Source organism: Sturnira hondurensis, unplaced genomic scaffold (genome assembly GCF_014824575.4).
Source record: "Sturnira hondurensis isolate 20B ecotype Veracruz unplaced genomic scaffold, ASM1482457v3 Scaffold0021354, whole genome shotgun sequence".
NCBI classification, from domain to species: Eukaryota; Metazoa; Chordata; class Mammalia; order Chiroptera; family Phyllostomidae; genus Sturnira; species Sturnira hondurensis.
The window spans coordinates 24,440,697-24,465,575 of NW_028093985.1; the positions used below are offsets into that span (position 1 = coordinate 24,440,697).

At 33.8% G+C, this 24,879-nt stretch overlaps 1 protein-coding gene across 1 annotated transcript in view; it reads right to left on the reverse strand.

Moving 5' to 3' along the window:
- Positions 1 to 655: 655 nt before the first annotated feature.
- SLCO6A1 (solute carrier organic anion transporter family member 6A1) overlaps positions 656 to 24,879 on the reverse strand; it is a 103,535-nt gene continuing 79,311 nt past the window's right edge. The window contains exons 13-16 of the mRNA XM_037032412.1: positions 22,272 to 22,459; positions 8,592 to 8,656; positions 6,473 to 6,610; positions 656 to 807 (exon numbers count right to left, since the gene is read on the reverse strand). Of these exons, the coding sequence (XP_036888307.1) occupies positions 656 to 807; positions 6,473 to 6,610; positions 8,592 to 8,656; positions 22,272 to 22,459 (543 nt within the window). The remainder of the gene's footprint in view (positions 808 to 6,472; positions 6,611 to 8,591; positions 8,657 to 22,271; positions 22,460 to 24,879) is intronic.

Genomic DNA, 24,879 nt, shown 5'->3' on the forward strand with positions numbered 1-24,879 from the left:
CAAGTCAAGGTAAAAATAAAAAGGTTATGATAGCATGCTGAATTTTATGTCTATTAAGATTAAAAGACTGTGGAAAATATGATTACAAACTAGCCAATTGACAAGAAACATTTTCTAAGAAAACCTCTCCATCATCAAATAAAAGAAAAAATAAAATGTTCATTTTTTAAGGGTTTAAAATAGTTTTCTTTTGGAGAATAAATATAACCTTAATTTAAATTTTTATTATACAAACTGAATCAGCAAATTTAATTTTGAAAAGTTATTGAGAAATAAATATCCTTGATGCAAATAAAAAGTAACACAGAAAAAACATATGAAACCCAAGTAACACTGTTTAGCCAAAGGCCAATGACTAGTCTATGAGACAGTACGGGATTCAGTCACTTGTGTGTGTTTTCCCATATCCACTTCATCCTTGTCTTCCAAGTATTATTGTTTTATTGAAAGTACTAAATGTAAATATTAGAATCTTTAAAAAATTCAAAGCACAAGGATTATATTTCTATATTTATACTTACAATAAAACTTATGGGATCATATGAAACATTCATTTATTGAACATTCAACTATATTATAATTATTTTTAAATTTATTAGTATACTATTCCACTGAAGGACTGACAACATGTAATTCTTACTCAATGATGATCCAGTTAGGCATCAGTTTCTTCCTTCTCTCTCTTTTTTTTAAATTTTAGAATTTTTACAGGCACAGACATGACTTCACTCTTTTCCTTCATTGAACATTTGTATAGGCCAAAGGCAATACCAGTGGTGAAGATAGTGCACACTTTGCAAGAAAAGCCTGAATTAAAAAAAAACAACAACCATCAGATGCATCAATTTATTTAAAGCAAAAACATTTGTGAAAAGAATGCTAGTTGCTAAAGAAAAAATAAGTGTACTTTATCTCTAAAGATATCAATTTCCTTATTGTACACTGCAATTAAAGCCATAACCATATCAGGTTACTTAAAGGAGATTTTTAAAACACTCACAAAAACTTTTAGATTTCTTAAATGTATAGCCCAAGAAAAAATGCAAGACGTGTTGCTATTTCACAGAATGTATTAACTCAAAAACAAAAAAATTAATTTCTATCTTTAAAACTTAACTATCAATAGCAACTGGAAGCTGTTTAAGTCACTTCATTCGGCTTTACTCTTCTTGAAATATTCATCATTTTCCAAATACAAACAGAAATGTTTTAGAAATATTAATTGATTAATGAGGGTTTAAATTGATTCTTCTGTTTCAAGTTTCATAAAATTAATATAGTACAAATATTATTTAAAAGTACTTGAACTTTCGGTTCAAATAACCCTATTGATTAAAGTAAAAAATATTTCAGATCAACAATATCAATTATCTGACAATATAAATTATAGTGATTTCAAAACATAAAACAAAAAAATTAACAAGTCTTTCTCATTTATAATGACACAGTATTTCATACATTTCATTATAAGAGCCATAAACAATCCAAATGTACATGAATGAGAATAAATAAACTGTAGTACATTCACAAAACATTTAAAATGCTCAAACTACTGCTATAGAATATCATGGATGAATTTTCCAAATGCATAACATTAAGCAAGACAGACACAAATGAATAAACAAAAATCAGTATATGCTGTATCACATTTGCATACATTTCTAGAATGGGTAAAGCCAACATATTGTAATAGAAATATGAAAGATGTTTAATTGTAGAGAAGGGGGGGTGTTCTGGAAAGGGGTTCAGGGGAGATTCATATACCTTGTTTTGGGTGGTGGTTCTACAGGGGCACTAAATTACCAAAAGCCACCAAATCAAACACCTAAGATCTATGTTATGTAACTATATATTAATTAATAAAAATCAGTTATTTTAGATTGTTGCTTGATATATTTTTATCAGTATTCTTTTACTTTTTCTATTTATTTTTATCATTGACATTAATCCAGATGTCCCATCCACCCCTTCTTTGCCTACCTCCATCCTTCTCCTGCCCACTTTTTTCTAGCCATTACCCCACTGTTGTCTGTGTCTATGTGTCATGCATATACATGTACTTTGGCTAATCCCTTCACCTTCTTTCATCCAGTTCCACCTTTCCCCTCTGCTCAGGCAGCTATCAGTCTGTTCCATGTGTCCATGCCTCAGTTTCTATTTTATTCATCAGTTTATTTTGTTTATTAGATTCCACACATAAGAGAATCATATGGTATTCGTCTTTCTCTAACTGGCTAATTTCACTTAGCATAATAATCTCCACGTCCATCCATGCTGTTGCAAAAGGTAAGATTTTTCTTTTTCGTGACCACATAGTAGTATCCCACTGTGTAAATGTACCACTGCCTTTTCATCTATGCAATGAAACACAGTGTAACTAGCATCTGAATCAAGAACAAAACATTGTCTACAACAGAGAATCCCTCTTCATGTTTAATCAAATTTACTAACCCAAAAGGGTTAGTTTGGTTTGGTTTGCTTTTGAAATGTTTGATGGCAGGACAAAATTATGTAAGCAGAATCATACAGTGAAAACTGATTTATGACTAGTTTATTTCTTTCAATATTATGTTTGTGTGGTTCATCTGTATTTTATGTATTTGGGTAATTTTCCTTTTCATTGTTGTATAATATTCTATTATTGACTTAATCAAGATGATTGCCACTTTATTGTTTACTGGCTATTCGGTTATCCACTTTTGTGAATTTGTTTCAAGTCTTTTGTCCATTTTTCTATTAAGTTATTACTCCTTTGCTTAGTATTTATTTGTGAGAGTACTTTATATATTTTGGACATTAGTTCTTTTTCACCTTTTTCACTGTCTTCTACACTGCAGCTCTCTTTTCTCTCTCTTAATTACTTCTTTTGATGATCAGAATTTATTAGGGTTTTTTTTAAAGATTTTATTTATTTATCTTTAGAGAGGAAGGGCAGGAGAGAAGGAGAGAAATATCAATGTATGGTTGCCTCTTGTGAGTCCCCTACTGGGAACTGGCCTGCAACCCAGGCCTGTGCCCTGACTGGGAATCGAACCGTGATTGTGTGGTTCGCAGGCCCGTGCTCAATCCACTGAGCTACACCAGCCAGGGCCCAGAATTTATTAGTTTTTATATAGTTTGACTTTTGTAGCTACTGCTTTTTGTATCCTGCTTATGAAATTTCTTCCTACTCCAAGGCCATGAAGATACTCTACTATTTTTCTCAAAAGTGTTTATTGTTTTATCTTTTACATTTATATCTACTATGTATGTAGAATTGCATTTTGTAGATACGATTTGAGGTAGGGATCAAGATATGTTTTTAGATTTGCAATACAAAATGAGCTATTACGTTGTTTAAAGACCTTCTTTTTAGTCATTTCAGTGTCTTCTTCCTTCACTATAACTCTGTTGAGTGTGCCTGTGTGGGTTTGTTTCTGGATTCCCTGTCCCACGGGTGGCAAACACAAGGCCCATGGGCTGAATCCAGCCCTCTACCTTGTTTTATCCACCCAGCACCTTATTTCTACCCAGTGGCAGCGACAAGCTCCTCGCTGCTTGCTGCTAGTTAAGGAGTAGTTACATTTACACAGCCCTAAAATTACATTTGGCTTCTTGAAGGCAACCGCAAAGCTGATGTGACCCCTGGTGAAAATGAGTTTGACACCTTTGCTCTGTTCCATTGGTCAGTGTGATGATATTTGCATCACTATCCTACTGTATTAATTATTGTAGTTTGATAATAGATTTGGGTATCTGATAGAATATATCCTTCAACTTTGTTTCATTTTCGAGATTCTCTTGGCCTTTTGACTTTCAAATAAATTTCAATTCCCTTGTCAATTTCAAAAAAAAATTCTTTGTAGGATTTTGTTTGTGATCTGTTGATGCTATAAATTAATTTAGGAGAAGTGGCATTTTCAAATCTTTATATCTGGGAGCATATGTATTTTTTCATTTACAATGGTGCCTCAGTATTCATTGTAATTCACCTGATGAGAAGTGAGCAAGCGACAGTTGATGAAGCATTTTCTCTTGTGGGGTGGCACTGTGCCTCATACAAGTTCTAACAAGTGTGAAGAGTGGCGTGCAAGCACCGAGTGCTGAAACACGTTTTTCTCATCGACATGAGACAAGTACCAGGTCTGAAGAGTTCTGAAGTCGACAAGTACCAAGGCATCACTGTGTTCACATTTTAACGCCTCTTAAGTAAAATTTGTGGGTTTTGGTATAGAGGTTTTATACCACTTTCAATAGATATTTATCTCGGTACTTCATTTTTTATGTTATTTTAGTTATTGTATTATTTTTTATTTGGTTGTGCCTGGTATACAGAAACACAATTGTTTTTTGTATACTAATTATATATTCAATGAGCTTACTGAATTCACTTCTTAATTCTAATATATGTATTTCTTGATATTAATGTTAATTACAGGTATGTTCACTTTATAAAAATGTGTTGAATTATACATGTATAATATGTGTTCTTTTCTGAAAATATATATATTTCAATTAAAATTCTACAAAAATAATATAAAACAAGCCCAGTGAAGTGGTAAACACAGCAAGTTAAAATAGGAAATGTTTGCAAAAGATTTATAAATCATCTCTCTAGTGCAATGTAAGAAAGATGATAGAATTCTTGTAAAGGTATGTATGTAATGTACATACGTAGTGAGTCCTTCCAATGAAAATTTAAAGAAAGATCAGAAGAATTTTCTTGCTACTGCAGAAAACTGAGGGATTGATACAATAAATTTCTTACCAACTTTTTTGAGTGATAAAATTTCTAAGAATGGTGAATGCTACTGCCTTCCTCCACAGGGAAAAACTTTTTGGACATAAACTGAACAAAAAAATTGGGGGGTTTCAAAAATATCCTAAAGTTTAGTGTGGGCTTCTAGGGTCCATGGATTCCTTTTGAATGAGATGCGCTCCATCGCAGTCTCGTGCTGAGCACTTCTCACTGCAATGACAGTGCTCTGCTCTGTCTGACAGAGCAGTCCAGTGTGACCATTAAACAGGTGGAATTAAGCTGTTGTTAGTGTGAAACTGGATAAGGGGCACCATACTGACAGAATAACTCTAGAATCTCTGCAACTCCGGATAGTCCCCTGAAGTCCTTTATTAAAAATACACGTGCCTACCTCTGATCCCTGGGATTCTAATTCAGGACCTCAGTACTTATATTTTTAGCAAGAATTCCAAGTTTTTCTGATTCAAGTGACTTATGGAATATACTTTAAAATGTACTAGTTTACACAAAATTGCCACAGATGCATATTTCTATTGCATTTTCTTGTGTTTGCCTTCTCTTACTCTAATTTCCCATGTTCTTTTATTACTGCCTTTATAATGCCTTAAAAGGATTTTGAGTAGTTTATCATCTTTCTCAATTATGTACTATGTTTAAAAGTAGTTTAGCATAAAAATTAAAAGGCTCGGCAGTATTTTATGAGTATGTCCTTTAGGAACAATGCCTAGTTTTGTTGAATTATCTTTGAGAAATTTATTATGACCTCTTAACTATCATTTTTGACTTTTTAATTTTTTATTAAATCTTACTTTTCAGGTGAAGTGTTGACTAGGTTTACAGGTAATTAATTTCTGAATTAGAAGGCATTGCTCTATATTTTTTATCAAATAGGTCATTGTTACTGTTAAACATCATGTCGTTCTTTGAATCACTGAACCCACTTAGTAAAATCAACACAAATGAATATTCTAAATTATATTCATTTAGAATAGAATTCATTTAAATCAACACAAATTTTATATTCTAAAATATATAATCACTTTAGAATATTTATCACACCAATAGCATCTGTACAATAACATCATTCAATGTTAGTGATGATTAAGACTTCAAAAATTATATAGCCCCAAATCCTCCTCTGACAGATGAATAAAGATGCAGGAAGACCTATTGAATTTCCCAAAGTAATACAAGCATATCTAGACTTTCCCAGACTTTCCTGGTGCTGTAGCTCACAGGCCCACAGCGTCTCCAGTCCTCTGCCTCTCACTTGTTCAATGAGTGCTCGCTGTGTGCCAAGCACTGTTACGTCATTGAGCATAAGAGACGATATGAAACTTATATTTAAGTAGGGTAAGAGTATGCTGATGCTATTCAGTGGGACAAAAACTTTTTAAAAAATCATCCAATCTTTTATGGTGGAAATGGAAAGGGTTATGAGGTCAAACAACTTGGTTGAATATGTATATAGGCAAAACTACTTCCCAATTTGAAAATCTAATAATTATCACCCTTTATTCAAGAATAACATAAAACAACTTTATATTTAATATGACTCAAATATTTACATATACTCTATAGCATTTTAGTTTTCAAAATATTTCTATATAATAATATAAGGCTTCTTTATTCATCAAAGTATTCATTTGCTCATTATTACTGTACCTTACCATGAACAATCATAATTTTAAAACAATTTTACCTCTCTACATTTCTTCAGTAGATATGACTTACATATTCCTAAAACCAGGTAGGCCATCTTTGTCTTGTTATAGATCCAACAGTGTTCTCTGTTTCCACAGCGTCCACTGTCCCTAAAGGTACAAGAACTTTCTCCTACCATTCTAAACACTATTGGTCCAGGAATACTCCCTATGAAAAAATGCAGTGATTGTAAATGCTCCGTGACAACACTATAGGTTGGGATCATAATAATTTTATCCTAAAATTAAACTTCTTTATATATATTTAGATACCATCGCTATAAAACATAGCATCTAAAATTATCTAAGAATTTACTTACAAATAGGATTGTTAATAACTAGAAACAATATGATTTTGAAAATTTCTTATCCCTGTAAGCATAAAAATTGGTACATTTGCATCTTTTCACAATGGTGTATATGTTCTTATTTAGTTGACATCTCAGAACTGTTCATTTTGAATGAAAAATTTAGGGCAAAGTATTTCAAACAGAAATACTAAATACTGATTTCAAGTACTCAGTGTTCTTCCAAAAATTTCAAATTATAAAAATTTCAAGAACTAAACAATTAATTTTATAATCAAATGTGTACCTGTTAATTATCAAGATATTGAGGAAAATAACTGAAAGCATAAACTTTGGTGGGTTAATAGCAGCCCCGCTTCAAAGGACCGCTCACCCGCAGAACAGCTGAGCACGTGCCCTCAGAGACTGCATCCGCCCGGCAACAGTGTCACTGGCAGGTAAAATTGAATTAAGTCATTTTTTTAAAGCCACCCCAAAGACACCAGAACCAGGATCTGAAAACTAACATGTCTAATGACTGACCATCTTCTTTAATAAGTTATGAGGGCCCTCATTCCTCATGATTTGATTCTCGCCAAAGACCACTATCTAACGCCAGAAATCCTGTTTCAATGAGGGCTGGCACTCTGTTTATAATTGTTCGAGGTAAAAAACCCTAGGCCTACTATGCATTCCCAAGCCATGATAAATTTTTGTAACACTAAATCCAAACATAGATTGGATATGCTGGTTTCTCTCTGTCTCTACGACAAGCCTCAGACACCAGTTTAATGTGACTAAGACATATTTCAGTAAAAGGCTCCATTTTCATATTTTCCACATTATATTCTATTAACTATTTCTCCCTCCAGCAGCAGAGTTATCTTTTAAATGTAAATCAGATAATACCTATCCTCTGCTTAAAAAATACCTATCCTCCTATTCTCTGATACCAAAGCCCTGTCTAGTCTGTATCTAAAATATCATCTTATTCTACCTACTTACATTTGAACATGCATCACTTTCAGTGGGTTTGTTTCTGACGCAGGAAACTGTCTATGCAGTTTTCTTATGTTGCCTCTTCCATTACAAACCTGTCCTTATCTAGTGGGCCATTGTGCACCATAAAAATATCCTCTTTTTCCCCCCGATTCAAGCTAATTTAAACCCCCTCCTGATGTAGGTCTAGAATGGTTTCTCTGGTTCACATCAGAGCCACACTAAAAATTGTCTACATTCTCGACTTCCTTTGTCATGTGTCTTTCAGTCTTCAATCCAGTCCCATCTTGTTTCCTTCCCCCACCAATATTTTCAATCAGCTTCTTGAATCAGGGGTCCTAATATAATCATAATGTGGATTTAAAAGCTAGTGTTCACTATTTTAAGAAAGCATGGAGTACAGAGTACATTACCCTCAGCAAAATGAATTCTTTCTTTCTGCAGAAATCCTTAAAAATATCAGATTCAGTGACTTTGGTAATGAAATGTTTAAAGGCAGTAGTTTAGGTTACTGACTTCCCAAATACAAAGCAATGTGTAGTTGTGAAGCTTATATATGTGTTTATTTCCGCTACCAAACCACCTGTGTGAGCCTAATGAACTTACTTGTGGTTAAATGGATTATCTCTCCTAATTGAATACAACACTAATGCATATTTTATATGGCAGAATAGGGTTTACATTAGTTGTTATCTTTTTACATTAAGTGTTATCTCCTAAATTCTGCAAAGCAGCTCCTCCGTCACTTGTTTTATTTCAGTTTACCCTTACTATTTATTTGAAATTATAAATATACATGTAAACATATATACATATCAAAATACTAACATTTCAATATAATAAAAGATAACTAAAAGTCCATACCAAATACTCTCAAAATCACAAAACTCAGGCCCAAGGCCAGACAACGTTGTCTGTCAGGTACAATCCTGCAAGAAAATAGCAAGGATATCATCAAAACGTCATTATTGTTAGCTACAGAGACCGTTCTCTAGGTTCAAGGTGAACTTTTCTTTCCTGTGCGTGAATTAGACTAAGAATCTTTGGTCAGTTAACAGAGTACAGTCTGCTTGGACTAAAGAATTGCTACTCCTCCCAGCTCTCCAAATCCTGCCCCTTGCCAACCAATTCCAAAGCTTCTTGCACTTCACAAGAAGTAGGCAGTTATGACCCAAACCCTCTGTCCCTGCATTCTGGAAAAAAAAAATCATGGCATCACCTTCCCCACTTCTCTTTTGTCATTCTGTGGTACGACGCACCCATTGTCTTAGATTATTCTTTTTGCCCCTGTGAGATCCACTTTCGACATTTCTTACCCTTCTGTCTGCCCTAAATAGGCTGACCTAAATGGACTATATCAATAGGCTCCCTTGCTTTCTTATTCGGTTCTGCCAATGGAACCCTCCACAGTGAGAAAGGAAAGTGAGGTCAAGATCTTCCTCCCCAAACTCCATCCCTGAAGAGTTCCTCAGGATGACTGGGTCCCTAGAGAAAGAGGTTCCCCATACGAGTCTCTGTCCTTCCTATCTGTTTCCCTTTGGGCCTGGCTAGGGTGGAACCCAGAGGTACTGCATTGTACCTGGGGATTCCCTAAACCCTGCTGTCCTTTAAATGGCCACTTTATTCCACCTTACTTGAATTGCACTAATTTGGGGGTGTCATCTTTCTTGTTGGATCTGTTACCTCACTATTCAAAAGCTAAAATATATAAAAAATGACTTTCCCAAATAAAAACAATGAAGAACTCTGTATTTCCTACTTGTCAAATTGAGTACTTATTTTAAAAAATAATGTATAATATCATACATTGTAGTTTGGAAAATAAATTGAAAATACAATTTAAAAATTCAACTTTTCAGGAGGTGGAACTATGAAAACTAACTATATTTTAAATAAATATTTTAAATAAACTTTATGCTTGTCCTTTGTTTTCTGTTCTAGAACTTGAACAGCAAACTAGCATGACCAATATTTTCATCAAAAATGACTCAACTTATTAAAATTTAGTGTATGTATAATATTTTGTGATTATTTTCCAAAGAGTGAGATAATTCCACCTGTACCACTCTGGAAAATACATTCTTTTCTCTAATGCTTACTACTAGTGAAATGAAAATAAATGAACCAATTCTCCAATGATCAGTTTTAAATAAAAGAATTTACACTTTTATTATGAGCAGATTCATTAAAGGGAGATAAAACAAGCAAAGCTTCATATTTTAGAACCACACTTTAGTGTAAAGGTTTTGGTATAAAGTGAAAATGGTCATATGCTTAACTGTAGTTGAGTGTTCTGCTACACTCAACAGTGTTCTGTACTGTTCATTTAGCATAAGTAGTTTTCTTATATGTAATATAATATTGGTGCTCTCTGAAGCATTTATAGAGCAGACCATAACTCATAAGTAGAATCATTAAGAAGTATCTACGTAACTTCAGTTTGATTACAATCCTCTTCCTAATTGATACACAAAACAAGGTGGAAAAATGAATGATTCTTAGGATTTTCCAAACTCAGTTAAATGAACAACACAAAAAGAAATAATAGATNGCTACACTCAACAGTGTTCTGTACTGTTCATTTAGCATAAGTAGTTTTCTTATATGTAATATAATATTGGTGCTCTCTGAAGCATTTATAGAGCAGACCATAACTCATAAGTAGAATCATTAAGAAGTATCTACGTAACTTCAGTTTGATTACAATCCTCTTCCTAATTGATACACAAAACAAGGTGGAAAAATTAATGATTCTCAGGATTTTCCAAACTCAGTTAAATGAACAACACAAAAAGAAATAATAGATACTTATAAAAACAAAATTTTAATGAAAATCTACAATGTTTCAATAACAAAGTGAATGCATTTTGTTATTCTAACCCGTAAGGTTAGGAAAGGATGATTTAAGAACGTCAGGGAGTAAACAAAAATTTTGTTAGCACTCTTTCAAAATGTAAAAGGCAGTTTCTACTATCTCTTGCAACTTCTATATGTACATTTTCACTCCATGTCTTCTATAGACGGCATTAGTTGTAGACTTCTGTTCCTGCCTTACCCCAAAGCTGTTCTTCCCCTAATGCCCCCAATCATGAGAAGGAAACCATCATCGATGTGGTTTTCAAGCCCCAAACCTAGTCATCCTTGATAGCATTCTGTTCCACATTCACTGCAATGAATAATCAAATACTGTTATTTTAAAATGTTAACTTTTTCATATGTCTTTTTCTGATTTTCTACATCTCTAAGTCCAGTGACCTATTCCAAGCCTGTATCTTCTGCCTTAAAATAAAACTGAAATGACTTCCTAATTTACCTCTCATACCTCCCAACACCATTATCCTTTCATTCCACTTTCCACATAGAGGCACACTGATATTATTAAGGGTGAAAGTCTGATTATTTCACTGCTACACTAGGATCCTTCAAAGTCTTCCTATTGTTCTTAGGATAAAATCTAGAATTTCAAAAAAACTGTACGAGAGTCATTCAATCTTATCAGTCTCATTCCATGACACCTCACAACCTTTGTCTTTTTCACTCTCTCTGTTCCCAACATTCAAAAATACAACAATCTTATAAAGCAGCCTCAGAATCTTTGCATGGGTTTCTCCCTCTATGTGAAATACTTGTCCCCACCCTTTAGGGCTCAGCTTAAGTGTCATTTCTTTAGCCTACCCTCTCTGAATTCCCAGACTAAGTTAGATCATCCTATAATTTTCTCATTGTATTTTTCTATTTTCTTTGTAGCATGTGTTAATATTGCAAGTAAGTATTTAATTGCATTTAAATACTTAATTGGAATATTATTAAATACTTAATTAGTGAAACCTAATTTATTTATTTATTTAAGATTTTATTCATGTACTTTTAGAGGGGAAGGGAAGGAGAGAGGGAGAGAAATATCAATGTATGGTTGCTTCTAGTGTGGTCCCCACTGGGAACTGGCCTGCAACACAGGCATGTGCCCTGACTGGGAATTGAACCATGATCCCTTAGTTCACAGGCCCAAGCTCAATTCAGTGAGCTACACCAGAACCTAATTTATTAGCCAGGACCTAATTTATTTATTTTTTTGCTGTCTCTCTTGCCACTCTTAAACATCCATTAAAGCAGTAGGAACCTGGTCACTTTTATTTCTCTTTTATTCCATTTTTTCACTTAAAGTGTTCATTTGCCTTCTTATTTGAATGCATGGTATATATCACAGTTGAGAAGACACAAACACATTAAAATAATGAGGAATCAAAGGGAGAGATGGAAGAACTAGTTTTTCTTAATAACCACATTGATGAAGAGCATCATGACAAATCATGATACTTTTCTATTTAGACTTAAGCTTCACACAGCCTCAAACTTTAGAAAATTTCTCCAGAGAAAAAACGATGTTGTTATCCTTGACTTCATGTGAGCAGCAAAGGTCTGCCAGTTTGCAGGTCTCCCAGTAGTGACCTTCCACCCAGACCTAGCCTTGCAGGACACTTGGTCCCCTCCAAATTGTCCATAAGCATATTGACCCATGCCAAATGGTCCTCAATATTTGGTCCTGTCAAAAAATCCATGCATAGAAAATATTTCTGTGTTCAAACTGCCCACAATGTTTACTTCTACTTTAGGTACAGGATTAATACCCAAAAATACTACCATGTTATATTGGTTTAATAATTGTGTTGGGGCTGTATTGCCAAGAATCACCCTTCTTGCCTTGGTAGCCAGTGTGAGGTAGATGGGTCTCGGTTTGAATCTTGCAGAAGAGCAGAATTGTGTTAACTAGGGACCAAATGTCTCTGTGAACATTTTGGACACGACCAAATATCTACACCGTGTGGTATACACCAGCTGTCTTTGTGGACATCTAACAGGACCAAATGTCTGCTCCTTGGGCCTGGTCCAGAGTGTCAGCATCAATCCCTTCTCAAGAAGCATCAAGAATTTCAGGGACAGCTTTAGATTCTGGTTCACATCTGAAACCTTCTGTTCTCTCTGGAATTTCAATTCCTCTAGTCCTCTGCTTTCTGCCTTAAACAATACGATGTTTATCATTTAACCCAGCTTTTCTAATCATCCTTTGTAGGAACAGTGGCCTATTGCAAGTTACTCCATCCTACCCCACTTCCACAATGTTAATAATCACTTATTTGATAATGATTTCATAATTTATGCCTTTAAGCTTTGACTTTCATGGTTCTTTTTAAATTGAAATTTATTTGTTAAATTTGTAGTATAATTACAGGCTTTAGGAAGCAAAGCAATATAAAGAAAACATGCTGGAGAGACTTGTATGTTTAAATCCTTGCCCTTATTTCCCCCCATTACTACCCCACTTCTTTGGGTTACATGTAGATTACCATTTTAGTTATTTAGTTATTTTCTTTTAGTTGTTTATACCTCCGGTATCACAGGAATTATAAGACACAGGGTCAAGAGGAAAACACATACAAACTTTAGAGTCCTTCAGTACATTCAGGTACTAAATATTTGAAAGATTTTAAATTTGGGAGATTAATGTCCAAGAAAACAAATGACATGATAGAGAATATTATCAGAAAATGAAAAACTACTAAAAATAAATGAAATTCCATAATGGAAAAATATACCAATTAGAATTAATAACTCAATAGGTGAATTTAAAAGCTAATTGGACATGGATGAAGACAGAATTAGTAAACTAGAGTATAAGTAACTGGAAAAGCAGGTGAAGGTAAGATTGATTAATGCATTAGAATAAAGATAAATTTAAAAAAAACTTTGATCTGAAACAGAGAATACAATAACAAATGAAAATAGAAAGTAAAAGAGCATAAGAAACTCATGGACACAATAAAATATTTATGATATGTATAATTGATATCCCAAATGTGAGTAGAAAAAGAATAGAGCAGAAGCAATATTTGCAGAAAGAATAGTTAAGAATTTTCCAAAACTAATAAAAGACATGCTGGTTGACAATCACCCAAGATAAGTGTCATAGATTCCTTTTTTTCCCTATAAATGCATGGTGCTCCTTACATGAAGAAGTGGAATCTATTCACCCTCCTCTTGAAACATAAAGACTTTTTTTTTTTGACAAATAGAATGCAGAAAAGTGGCATTCTTGGACTTCCAGCCTAGGTCAAATAAAACCTTACAGTTTACACCTTGTACCTTATGCCTGGGTCTTTGGAACACAGTTTAGTTGCATCCTTTTGAAATTGTTACAATTTGTTAGCAGAATTACCAGTCACATAAAGAGAACACTTATGGACAATCAATAGCCCCAACTAGTTTCCCAGCAAACTTTTGCCTAAATAATGAGACATCTTGGAAATCCAGCCCAGTAATGCTATCAAATGACCCAAGTGTCACATGGCAGCTCACCACAAGCTCATGAAACACCTTAAGCAAGAACTACCTATTGATCCCAGTTAACACACAGAACTATGAAAGACAAGGATAAACTGTTGTGAAGTGGTTAAACTTGGAGTGGTTTGTTATTGCTATGAGCTGACTTGTATCCCCTCCAAAATATATATTCTGGCATCCTAAGCCCTGCACCTCAGAATGTTGCCCTATTAAGACAGGGTTTTACAGAAGTAATTAAGTTAAAATGAGGTGAGTTGGATGGGCTCTAATCCAATATGATGGTGTCCCTCTTGGGAGAGGAAATATGGACATAGAGAGAAATATGCACGGAGAGAAGGCCAAGTGAAGACTAAGGGAAGATGGCCAGCAATAAGCCAAAGAGAAATGCTTCCCTCGTAGCACCCAGAAGGAAGCAACCCTGCCAACACACTGCTTTCAGACTCTTGGCCTCCAGAACTGTGAGAGAATACATTTCTGTTGTGTAAGCCTCCCAGCATGTTGTCCCTTTTTACGGCAGCCTAGCAAACTAATACATGTACCATCCTTTTAGATAAAAGAAAAGATGACCAGCCTTGCTTTTAAAGGCATAAGGAAATTATAAAACTCCGTGAGCCATAAATACAAACAAAATTTCACTCAGGAATATCATAGTAAAATTGCTGACAGCCAAAAATGAGGGGGAAATGTTAAAAACATCTAGAGAAAAAGGCACATCACATTCGAAGAAATTGTAATAAAAACGTCCTCATAGAAACCAGAAAGACACTTCAATATCTCTTTTTAAAATACTAAAAAAAACTCCACAACAGGCTGTCAGGGTCCAGAGGGGAGAGGGGAGAGAATCATAGGGGAAAAGGGAATGGACTCATATGAACAAGTATAAAAGACACATGGACAATAACTAAGGGTGGGGGGTGGAAAGGGGAGGGAGGCGGGGAGCATGGGGTGGGGGGCGGGCAGGGTTGGGATTATAAGACAGAAACCTGTACTTGAACAAGAATTAAATAAAAATTATATTAAAAAAAAAAAAAAAAAAAAAAAACTCCACAAACTTCAAATTCCTTAAGTAGCCAAAATAAATTTTATAATGAAGATAGATTAAAGACATCTTTAAACAAGAAAAAATGAACAAAATTTATTTCCAGCAGAGCCATAGTAAAATGATTTTTTTCTGGAAGAAGAAAATAATCCCTAAGAAATGTAAGAAAAAATAAAAAGATTAAAATTATATTTTTTTAGGATTTGAAATTTATGTTGCCTCAAAATACATAAGGACAAAAAAAAGTTTGGAAGTTTGGAAGAGGGTTAGTTAATGAAACTAAAATATTCTTATGTCCTGACATTATCCAGGATGTGGCAGTAGTACTAATGTAATTTGGCTCTAAGAAGTAATATATACTCTTGTAATGTCTAAGGTGACTACCACAAGAAGAATGAAATAGTATATAATTAACAAAATAATGAAGGGAAAATAATTAAAACTAGAAATAACTGTATCAATTCAAAATAATCTTTAAAAAGGAACAGAAAGAACAAGAAGAAAAAAATTTAAAACATACACTAATAGACAAAACCCAAACATATTAGCAATTACTTTTAATGTAATCTTCTATACACTCCAATTAAAAGCTAAGTTGCTAATTTTTTTTAAAAGTCATCTATATGTGGCCTACAAAAAATAGCTTAAATATATATAGTCAGAGAAAGACTGAAAGTAAAATAACAGAAAGTAAACATTATCAAAGTGTGAATAAAATATAGCTGATGAAGCAATGTTTAAATCAGAAATAGTAACTCTAAGTTATCAGAGAGAAAGAAGGCTACTTCATAAGGTCAATAAACCAGAAAGTGGTAGCAATTTAAAATCTGTAGCCTTAGAACAAAGTACACATATCATATTGCAATAATCATATTAGATATATGAAATGCACTTGAAAAATATCAAAATTTATTTTTTAAATTTTTAGTGAACTGGAAATGGAAGCAAACTGGCTTATTGTGATGGGCATTATAAAACACCACACTTAAAACTGAGATATACACTAAATTTTATATCTAACAATGAAATATCAAGTATTTATCCTAATGGGCATAAAAATACAGATAGTAACTGTCACTACATCTATTCAGCATTGTACAGGATAGCTTAATCAGTACAAGAAAAAAGGTATAAAGGTTGGAAAAAAAGGAATAAAAACTATTATTTGCAGATCATGATTATGTATACAAAACATTTAAAGTAACCTACCAACAAACTATTAGAAATTACTAGGAGCACAACCACAGGATATGAGGCCCAAGCACAAGAATAAATTGCAATCCTTCATACCAGCAGTAAAAAATTATACTATACTGCTCTATCGTAAACATCAACTACCTAGGAATGGATCTAATGAAAGAGGTGTATGACCTCCACTTTGAAGATAAAAATTAGGAAACACTGGAAGACATAAATAATGTAAATAGTTATTTTATCTCACTGATCGATCAAGAGACTCAGTGTGGTAATTATGGTCTGCAATTCTCCCAAACTGATTCAAAGGCATCCCTGTCACAATCTAAGCATGTTTTCTATAGGCATTGACTCGTTAATTTTAATTACCTACAAATACAAAAGGCCAAAAGCGACTAAGAAATCTTGAAGGTGGGCTTGCAACAAAGCCTGACATAAATATTCACAATAAATATATAGCGATTAAGACAGTATAAAGTGGGTTCAGGGATGCACAGACCAATGGAACAAATAGAATACAGAAACAGACCACGTATATACAGCCTATTGGTTCATTGCTCTGGGAAAGGATAGCCTTTAAATAAATGGTGGTGAGCCAAGTAACACTGGTATAAAAATAAAACTGAACCCCTACTTTATATAAAAAATCTCCAGCTGAATTATTGATTATGTACTATACTTATTAAAATACACAATGTCCTCATGACTTTGATGAGGCAGAAATTTCTTAAACAGAATTTTGAAATTTTATGTCACTCAAAAGATGCCATTATCATAGTAAAAAGGCAAGGTGAAAAGTTGGAGAATATATTTATCATGAAACTACATGCCAAATAACTCCCCACTTGGAGTACATAAAGAATATAGAAAGAATTCTTACAAATCATTAAAAAGACAAAAACCCTACATAAAAATAGACAAAAGAAATGGACAGACATTTGACCAAATGTCATATTCAAATTATTTTCTTTTAATAAATAAAAGAAAGTAATTTGCCTTGGTCAGGTAGCTCAGTTGGTCAGAGAATCATCCCATATGCCAAGGTTGTGGGTTGGATCTTCCATCAGGGCACGTAGAAGAAACAGAATGCATAAATAAGGGAACAACAATCTCTTTCTCTCTGTCTGAAATCAATAAATAAAAAATTAAAAAATAAAGAAAAATAAGTTTAATAATATTAGTCTTCTGAATAAGGAAATTAAAATCACTAAGAAAAAAACACACACTCATCAAAACTGATCAAATTTTAAATAATAACAAAACTGCTGGAAGAATGAATTTTTGAAAATTCTTTTACAATTTATTATAAAGCATAAAATATGTGTAGCCTATAACCCAGCAATTCTGCTGTTTCTATATGTTCTTGATAGAAATGTAGTCATGGGTTCCCCGAAAGACAAATACAGGAATCTTCTTAAAAACACCAGTCCTGATAGCCTTCACCTGGGGAAAACATTAACTGTAGAACGAAGAAGCAAAATTGAGTATATATTCATACAATGGACTGCTATAAAACTATCCTGTACGTGTGGTAACCACAAGTCATATGTGCCTACACAAAAGTAAGTCCATTAAAACTAAATAAAATTAAAAGTTTGGTGCCACATTCACACCAACGACATTTCAAATGCTCAATAGGCACATCTGGCTAGAGACAACTATATTGGATAGCAGAAATGTAGAACATATCCATCATTTTAGAAAATATGACTAGACAACACTGCTACAGAGCAATGAAAATGAATTTCTGTTGTGCGCAACAGTGTGAATGACTCTTATAAACACATTGTGGAGTAACATGATGCACACCCAAATGACTATGTTCTGTATCCCCCTGCATGTAAAGTTCAGATGCAGAACAAATTGACTTATTGATTCATTATAGAAGTCAAAATGGTGGTAACCTTAGGGTTGAAGGGGTTAATGACGAGAAGGGAGTTGGGGAAGGGCTAAAGAAATAACTGTAATTATCAATTTTTTTAACTGGATTGAGGTTACATAGGTGTCTTCACTTTGTAGAAATCCATCAGTCTATAATTTGTGCACCCTTCTGAATATGTATTAATCCTCAATAAAATGTCTATAAAATGATATCTGTTGATTCCCACTTATTATTGGCCAGCCAGCAAGCTGGTCCTTCTTTTTGATCTCTCTCTTGTTTTATTCTCCCATTTTTGTTAGTTATGTAATATCTACTTCATCAAAGTATATTATGTTTCATTCCGTTTTGTTCAGTTTTTAGTTCTAGCATAAATGAATATATTTAGTTAAATATATGACTTAACTAAAGTCATATGGTTTAGTTGGCCATATTCCATGCTCTCCGCAAGAACTTAATCAGTTTCCCCAATTCTATGTTGGCCACTTATAATCTGCCTTGCTGTCCATTCTTAGAGAGGAGCTCATAGCAACATTTCTTGGGTTCTTCCATATTTAAACTATTTATAATTGTGAGGCAGTTTATTGATGATTAAATGATTAGCTTATATTTTCTTTCCTTGAAGATCTTTCTAGTCTTCTGGAGGTGAATGCTGCTTTTGAGAAATATGATGCCAAACTTTTTGCTTTCCTTTTTTCTTAGATAAGAAAAAAAATTTATTTACTTTAAATCCAATTTTACTGCAGTATATCTCAGTGCTGATTGTTCTAGGTCAATTTAAACTTATGTATAGTTACATGTATATTTTATCTGATTTCAGTGTTTGTTATTATTTTTATAGTGTGGTTTATAGCAATGATTAAAATGTTTCATTTCTTTCACTATAATTATTTTGTATGCAGGCAGAGCGTTTTCCTTTTCCAGTTACTCATATTTGAATGAGATTATTTTGTTAAAGTAGAAGCAGAAGTTTATGGAAATGGAACCTGAGCCAGGGTTTCCGAGCTTCAAATAGTGTTATCTCCTCTGTGGACAGAGGGGAGACTCTGCCTCCCTAAACCTGGGCTGTTTCAAAAGAACTCCTACCATCCCTGGCCTTCTGAAGTCTCTACATGTCTCGCTTTCCAAAGATATGGATTCGTTTGCAGAAGGCATATTTTACTGGCACTCTTTCAGATCTGCCATATGTGGCCCTCCTGGGCATTTTCTAAACTTTTCTCTCCCTCTTTCCAGAAATGTTCAGCCTTTACTTATCTAGCTAGGTAATACTCCCATAACTTCCACCTAAAGGTGAGGTCCTCACCCTGGCTGGTGTGGCTCGGTGGATTGAGCACTGGCCTGAGAACTGAAAGGTCACTGGTGCAAGCGCTGGTCACGTGCCTGATCTCCAGTTTGGGGCGTGTGAGAGGCAATCGATAGAGATTTCTCTTGTGCATCAATGTTTCTCTTCCTCCCCCTCTCTCTAAAAATAAATAAAATCTTTAAAAAATAAATAAAGGCAGGAGAAAATACATTTCTCCTAAGCAGAAATATACAATGATATCTGAAATTGGTCAATCCGGAGACCCTCTCCACATTTCCTGTTTTTCTTTTTAACATCTTTGTGAAATTACAAACTAGATTCCAGTCTGTTTCAATTTAGGTAATATTCACATGCGATTTCAACTTTATCGTTTTTATATGTCTCATAATAGTACTGAAAATACAGTGTGTGCATGTGTGTATGTGTGTGTGTGTTGGTCTCCTTTTTGCTTTGTATCATTACCAGGTTCAGAATTGAGAAGATTCAGAACTAAACTTCTGGAATATTACTACCATCTTTCTTACCTCCCTGTGGGGAATATTTCCTTGGATGTTTCACATAAGCTTTTAGTAAGGCATATTCAACATTGTAATGATTATCTTCAATCTGAACTTTCTCTTCTTAAATTTTTTATCTCAGTTCATGCACTATCATTAATTTAGTTCCCCAAACTGGAAACCTGGCCATAATAATAAATTGATTCATATTTGGTTCCAGGAATATCAAAGTAATAACTTCACCCTTTTATGTAAACTAAATTTTTTGAAAATATTATCTCTATCTCTAAAAACCACTGCTAAATTCTAAAATGATGCCCTAAGTACTTTTTCTTTTTTCCAAGTTTTCTCCCTTAGCATCATCTTCCACATTATTTTAAAAGTATTCTATCTAAAATAAATATTTGATCATTTTCACTCTTTTTAAAGATTTTTATTCATTTATTTAGAGAAAGGGGAAGGGAAGGAAAAAGAAAGGGAGGAAAACATCAGTGTGTGGTTGCCTCCCACACGGCCCCCACCAGGGACCCAGCTCACAACCCAGGCATGTACCCTGACTGGGAATCGAACGAGCAATTCTTTGGTTCACAGGCTGGCATTTAATCCATTGATCCACACAGGCAAGGGCTGATCACTTTTATTTTTGAAGTGTATTGTGGTCAAGACCTCCACACATACGCACAATAACATAATTTGCATTAACATGGAAAAGAAAGCCACCCATTATGAGGACCTTCCCATGCTTGGAATCTCCTTGTCCCATTCACCATCATACCACTCCAGTCAAAACAAAACTTGTTGCTCAGATATTTTACTAATTTTGTCTGTACTTTCCCTGCTCACTTTTTGTGTTAAGAACTTCTTCCCAGTTTGATTGCATTATGAGAAATCGTTTATCTTCATACCTTAGTTCAAATGACACACTTTCTGTAAGCATTTCTAAATCATTCTAGGTAAAAAATGTCCTTTTTGTCACTTTGTCCTGGGTCAGTCTGTACAGACTTTAATCGAAGCACTTTTAAATATTGACTCTATTTCTTTTCAAGTGTTTTTCTTCCCAATTAAACTCTAAGTACCTTAAGGTCAAGGTTCACATTTTATTGTTCCTTACAGGTTCAGTGCCAGACACATGTAAGTAAATTAAAAAGCTGCTTGCTATGCTGATATGCCCAAGTTTTGTCTCCCATCTAAACTGTAATTTCATTGAAGACAAAGATCACATAAACCCAATTCAGATTTTATTTCTGCATATATTGATTCAAGTTTTCCAGTATGCTTTCCTAAGGGACCAAAAAACACTCCTGATGACTTAAAGTTTTATATTAGCTCCTGATAAAAAAAAATAATTTGAAAACAATGACCAATTATTCTGCTACTGTAATAAAAGTAAATATCAAGTTTATTTTATCAATACATATTCAGGAAAAACAAATCGACAATATATGTTACTTTAATTTAGAATAATAATAAACATATAAAAACATTCTAAAATTCTAAAAATTGTCCTGGCTGGTGTGGCTCAGGAAATTGAGCACCAGCCTGCAAACCAAAGGCTCACTGGTTCAATTCCCAGTCAGGGCACATGCCTGGATTGCAGGCCAGGTCCCCAGCAAGGGGCACACGATAGGCAACTGCACATTGATGTTTCTCCCCCTGTCTTTCTCCTTCACTTCCTCTCTCTAAAATAAATAAATAAAATCTTCAAAAACTTATAAAAATAAAATTCTAAAAATATGTTTCTTTCTTGATGATACTAAAGTTTTCTCATTGTCAAATTGGCTAATATAGAAGTAAATATTTAATAATTACTTATAACCAATTATACCTTATAATTAAATCTTTGTCATAATTAAGAATTTTCCTATATTTACAAGAATTTCATGTTTGGTAAATTAAGTATTTAAATTTAATTTTAAGTTAAAGCTAAACTAAATGTGGTATCTGTACACTAAGCAAATAAATTAGATAAAGAATTCAACATGTACATAAATTTTGACAATGTAACAATATGCCTATATATAAATTTTCCATGTTATAAATTAAAGTTTATTGAACTAAATGCGATGGCTATAGGCTTTATGCAAATAAATTAGCCTGTAGGGAATAAATAAATTCTCTATGGTTTATAGAGAATAAATCACACATATGAATTTTGACAGTGTAACAATTTCCTGTATAGCAGTTGCTACCTTGAAGCCAGAGTAAATTATTTACTACAATATTATAAAATCTTCCTAAAGTTGACTTTTTATATTTTAAAATACACTATTATGATAAATAATAATGTACATACCGGAGAATGGTCAGCACGTTTGGTGTACTAGAAAACCCAGCAAATATAAGTGTAGAAAAGATCACAACAACGAACAAAGGTAATTTGTAGCATTTCGTATCACACGTCCCAGATCTAGCATCGACAAAATCACCCTCATCATCTGAGCTTGTCAATCCATCAGTAATGCAAGAACAATTGAAATATGTCTGAAAATTAAGATAGAATACTGTCTTTTAGAAATAGAGTTACAAAGCAAAAGCATATTATTATAAAATAATTAAATCAATAACTATATTGACACTAGCCTGTTTTAACATTAAATGCCCTTATATTAAATTTGTTGGTCATCTCTTAGAAATGAAATATTGATGTAAGTCCAAGCCATTTTAAAAACTCATATGTTTGTGTGTATATGTATGTGATTATAGTTACTTAGAAAAAATTATATTAATTTAAGAAATTTCACCAAAAATATTTACATCTAATTGCACAGATAATTTTCAGAGAGCTATGTAAATTGAGAGCAGTTAAGGATGATGTGATCAATAAAATTGAACTTTAGCCCTGGCTGGTGCAGCTCAGTGGATTGAACGTGGGCCATGAACCACGGGGTTGAGGTTTCAATTCCCAGTCAGGGCACATGCCTGGGTTGCAGGCCAGGTCCCTAGTGGGGGACACATGAGAGGCAACTAACTATACATGGATGTTTCTTTCCCTCCCTTCCCCTCTCTCTAAATATAATAAATAGATAAAATCTTTTAAAAATTAATTTTAGCTGGGATTTGAAATATCGATAGTCACCCAACTGTGGGAGGTTTTGGGACTATTACTGAAAAGCTAAGATGTCATTGTTTGTAATGATGGCAGGGTTATTCTCTATTAGGCAGAGTGAACATTGTCAATTGCCTCAAATATATTAGGGTACATAAACTGTAATTTTAGTGTCTTTGAAAAATTTTTAAATGAATATAATAATAATGAATCTGGTCTGGATGACATTCATCTTTACAATAATACTGTTGTACATTAATGTTTACATTTATTGTTGTTGTTGTTTTTATCATTATCATTATTTTGTTTACAAAAGCAAACTTTCTAGGGCCAAAGTCACAAGATAGCCCTAACTGGGAGCCAATGAAAATTGGGGGTGGTTGTTGTAGGGTTGATAATTCAAGAAAGATGAATAGGTGATACTTTCTAAGAAGAACTAAACAGAGTTTGAAGATACAGAGTCAAATTAGCAATTTACTAATTTATTGAAAAGGTTTTAAGTTAAGAAATATCATAAATTCAACAGAAATATGGAACTAGGTTACTAGTGAAGGTATATGAGAAAACAAAAATGGCTTGAATCTGAATGATTCCTAAAATGTAGGTCCAAAGATCATCTATTTGTGAATTTATCATAATCAATGACTACCTCATTGATTGGGTGATAAACTGAGCAGAGATGTGAAGAAGGTAACAGAGGGAGGCATTTGTTATCTTAAAAAATGCATTCTAGGTAGCGAAACAAAAGCGAAAACAGCAACTGAGCGGCCTTGGGTCTGGAGCTTGCTTGATAAGTTCAAAGAAAAGCAAGGAGAAAAATCTGGCTGGAGCAGAGGAACGTAAAGCAGCTCAGAGAAAATATAATGGAGTCGTGAGGGAAGATTAGATTATACAGAAACTGGTAAATAATTACAAGGCTAATTTAAACACTTTGGTTTTTAATCTAAGTAATGTGTAGCCATTGGAGGGATACATGTATAAATGACATTTTAAAAGATCACTTGGCTGCTATATTGAGACTCCTGGCCTATGAAGGGAAAGGTGAAATCAGAGAAACAGTTAAAAAGATATTGAAACAAGGTACAAGATGATGCTGATTGGGACCAGAGTGAGTATCAGAGGAAATGATGAAGGTAGCTAGATCCAGTATTTATTCTGAAAGTAGATTTAAAAGGATTTTCTGAAAGCTCTTAGGGTAGAAGTGGTTATCGGAAGGAAAAAGCCATGTGGAGGCTTCGTTGAAAGACATTGAGACCTTCAGTCTGCAGAGGTAGTCCATGGGTCAGAGAGGGCACCTAAAAAACGGCTCTGACTTCACTGTTGTTCTCCATTTTTCTGATTTTTTATCAGAACTCCATATTCTTCTAGTCTAGTCCTAAGCCAGAAGGCAAAGGAGCTCTCATCATATAAATCTCCTGGAACAGTGAGGACACTGAAGAAGGGCGGAAAGCGGATCTGGAGGTCAGACAGAAGATACGTAGCACAACAATGGTCACAGGTTATAGCACCCAGGCTGCCTAAGGGCAAAAGTGAAAATAGAGAGGTTTGGTGAACAGATCATAGAATCACAAGATCTCAAGTTCTGAAAGGGTCAAACATAAACCTGGGGAATTACAGTCAAAGAGATATAATCAAAATGCTAAAAGTCATATCAAAATAAAATAGTAAAATACACTTATTTCAATTAGTAAAAAGGAAGATAGATCTAAACACAACATACCAATAATTATAATAAAGGTGAGTACTCTAAAAACTCCGATTAAAAAACAGGTTAACAAAACTGGAAACAAAGGAAAGCCATATTATATGCTGGTTACAAAGGTACTTTAAACATAAAGACACAAATATTTGAAAA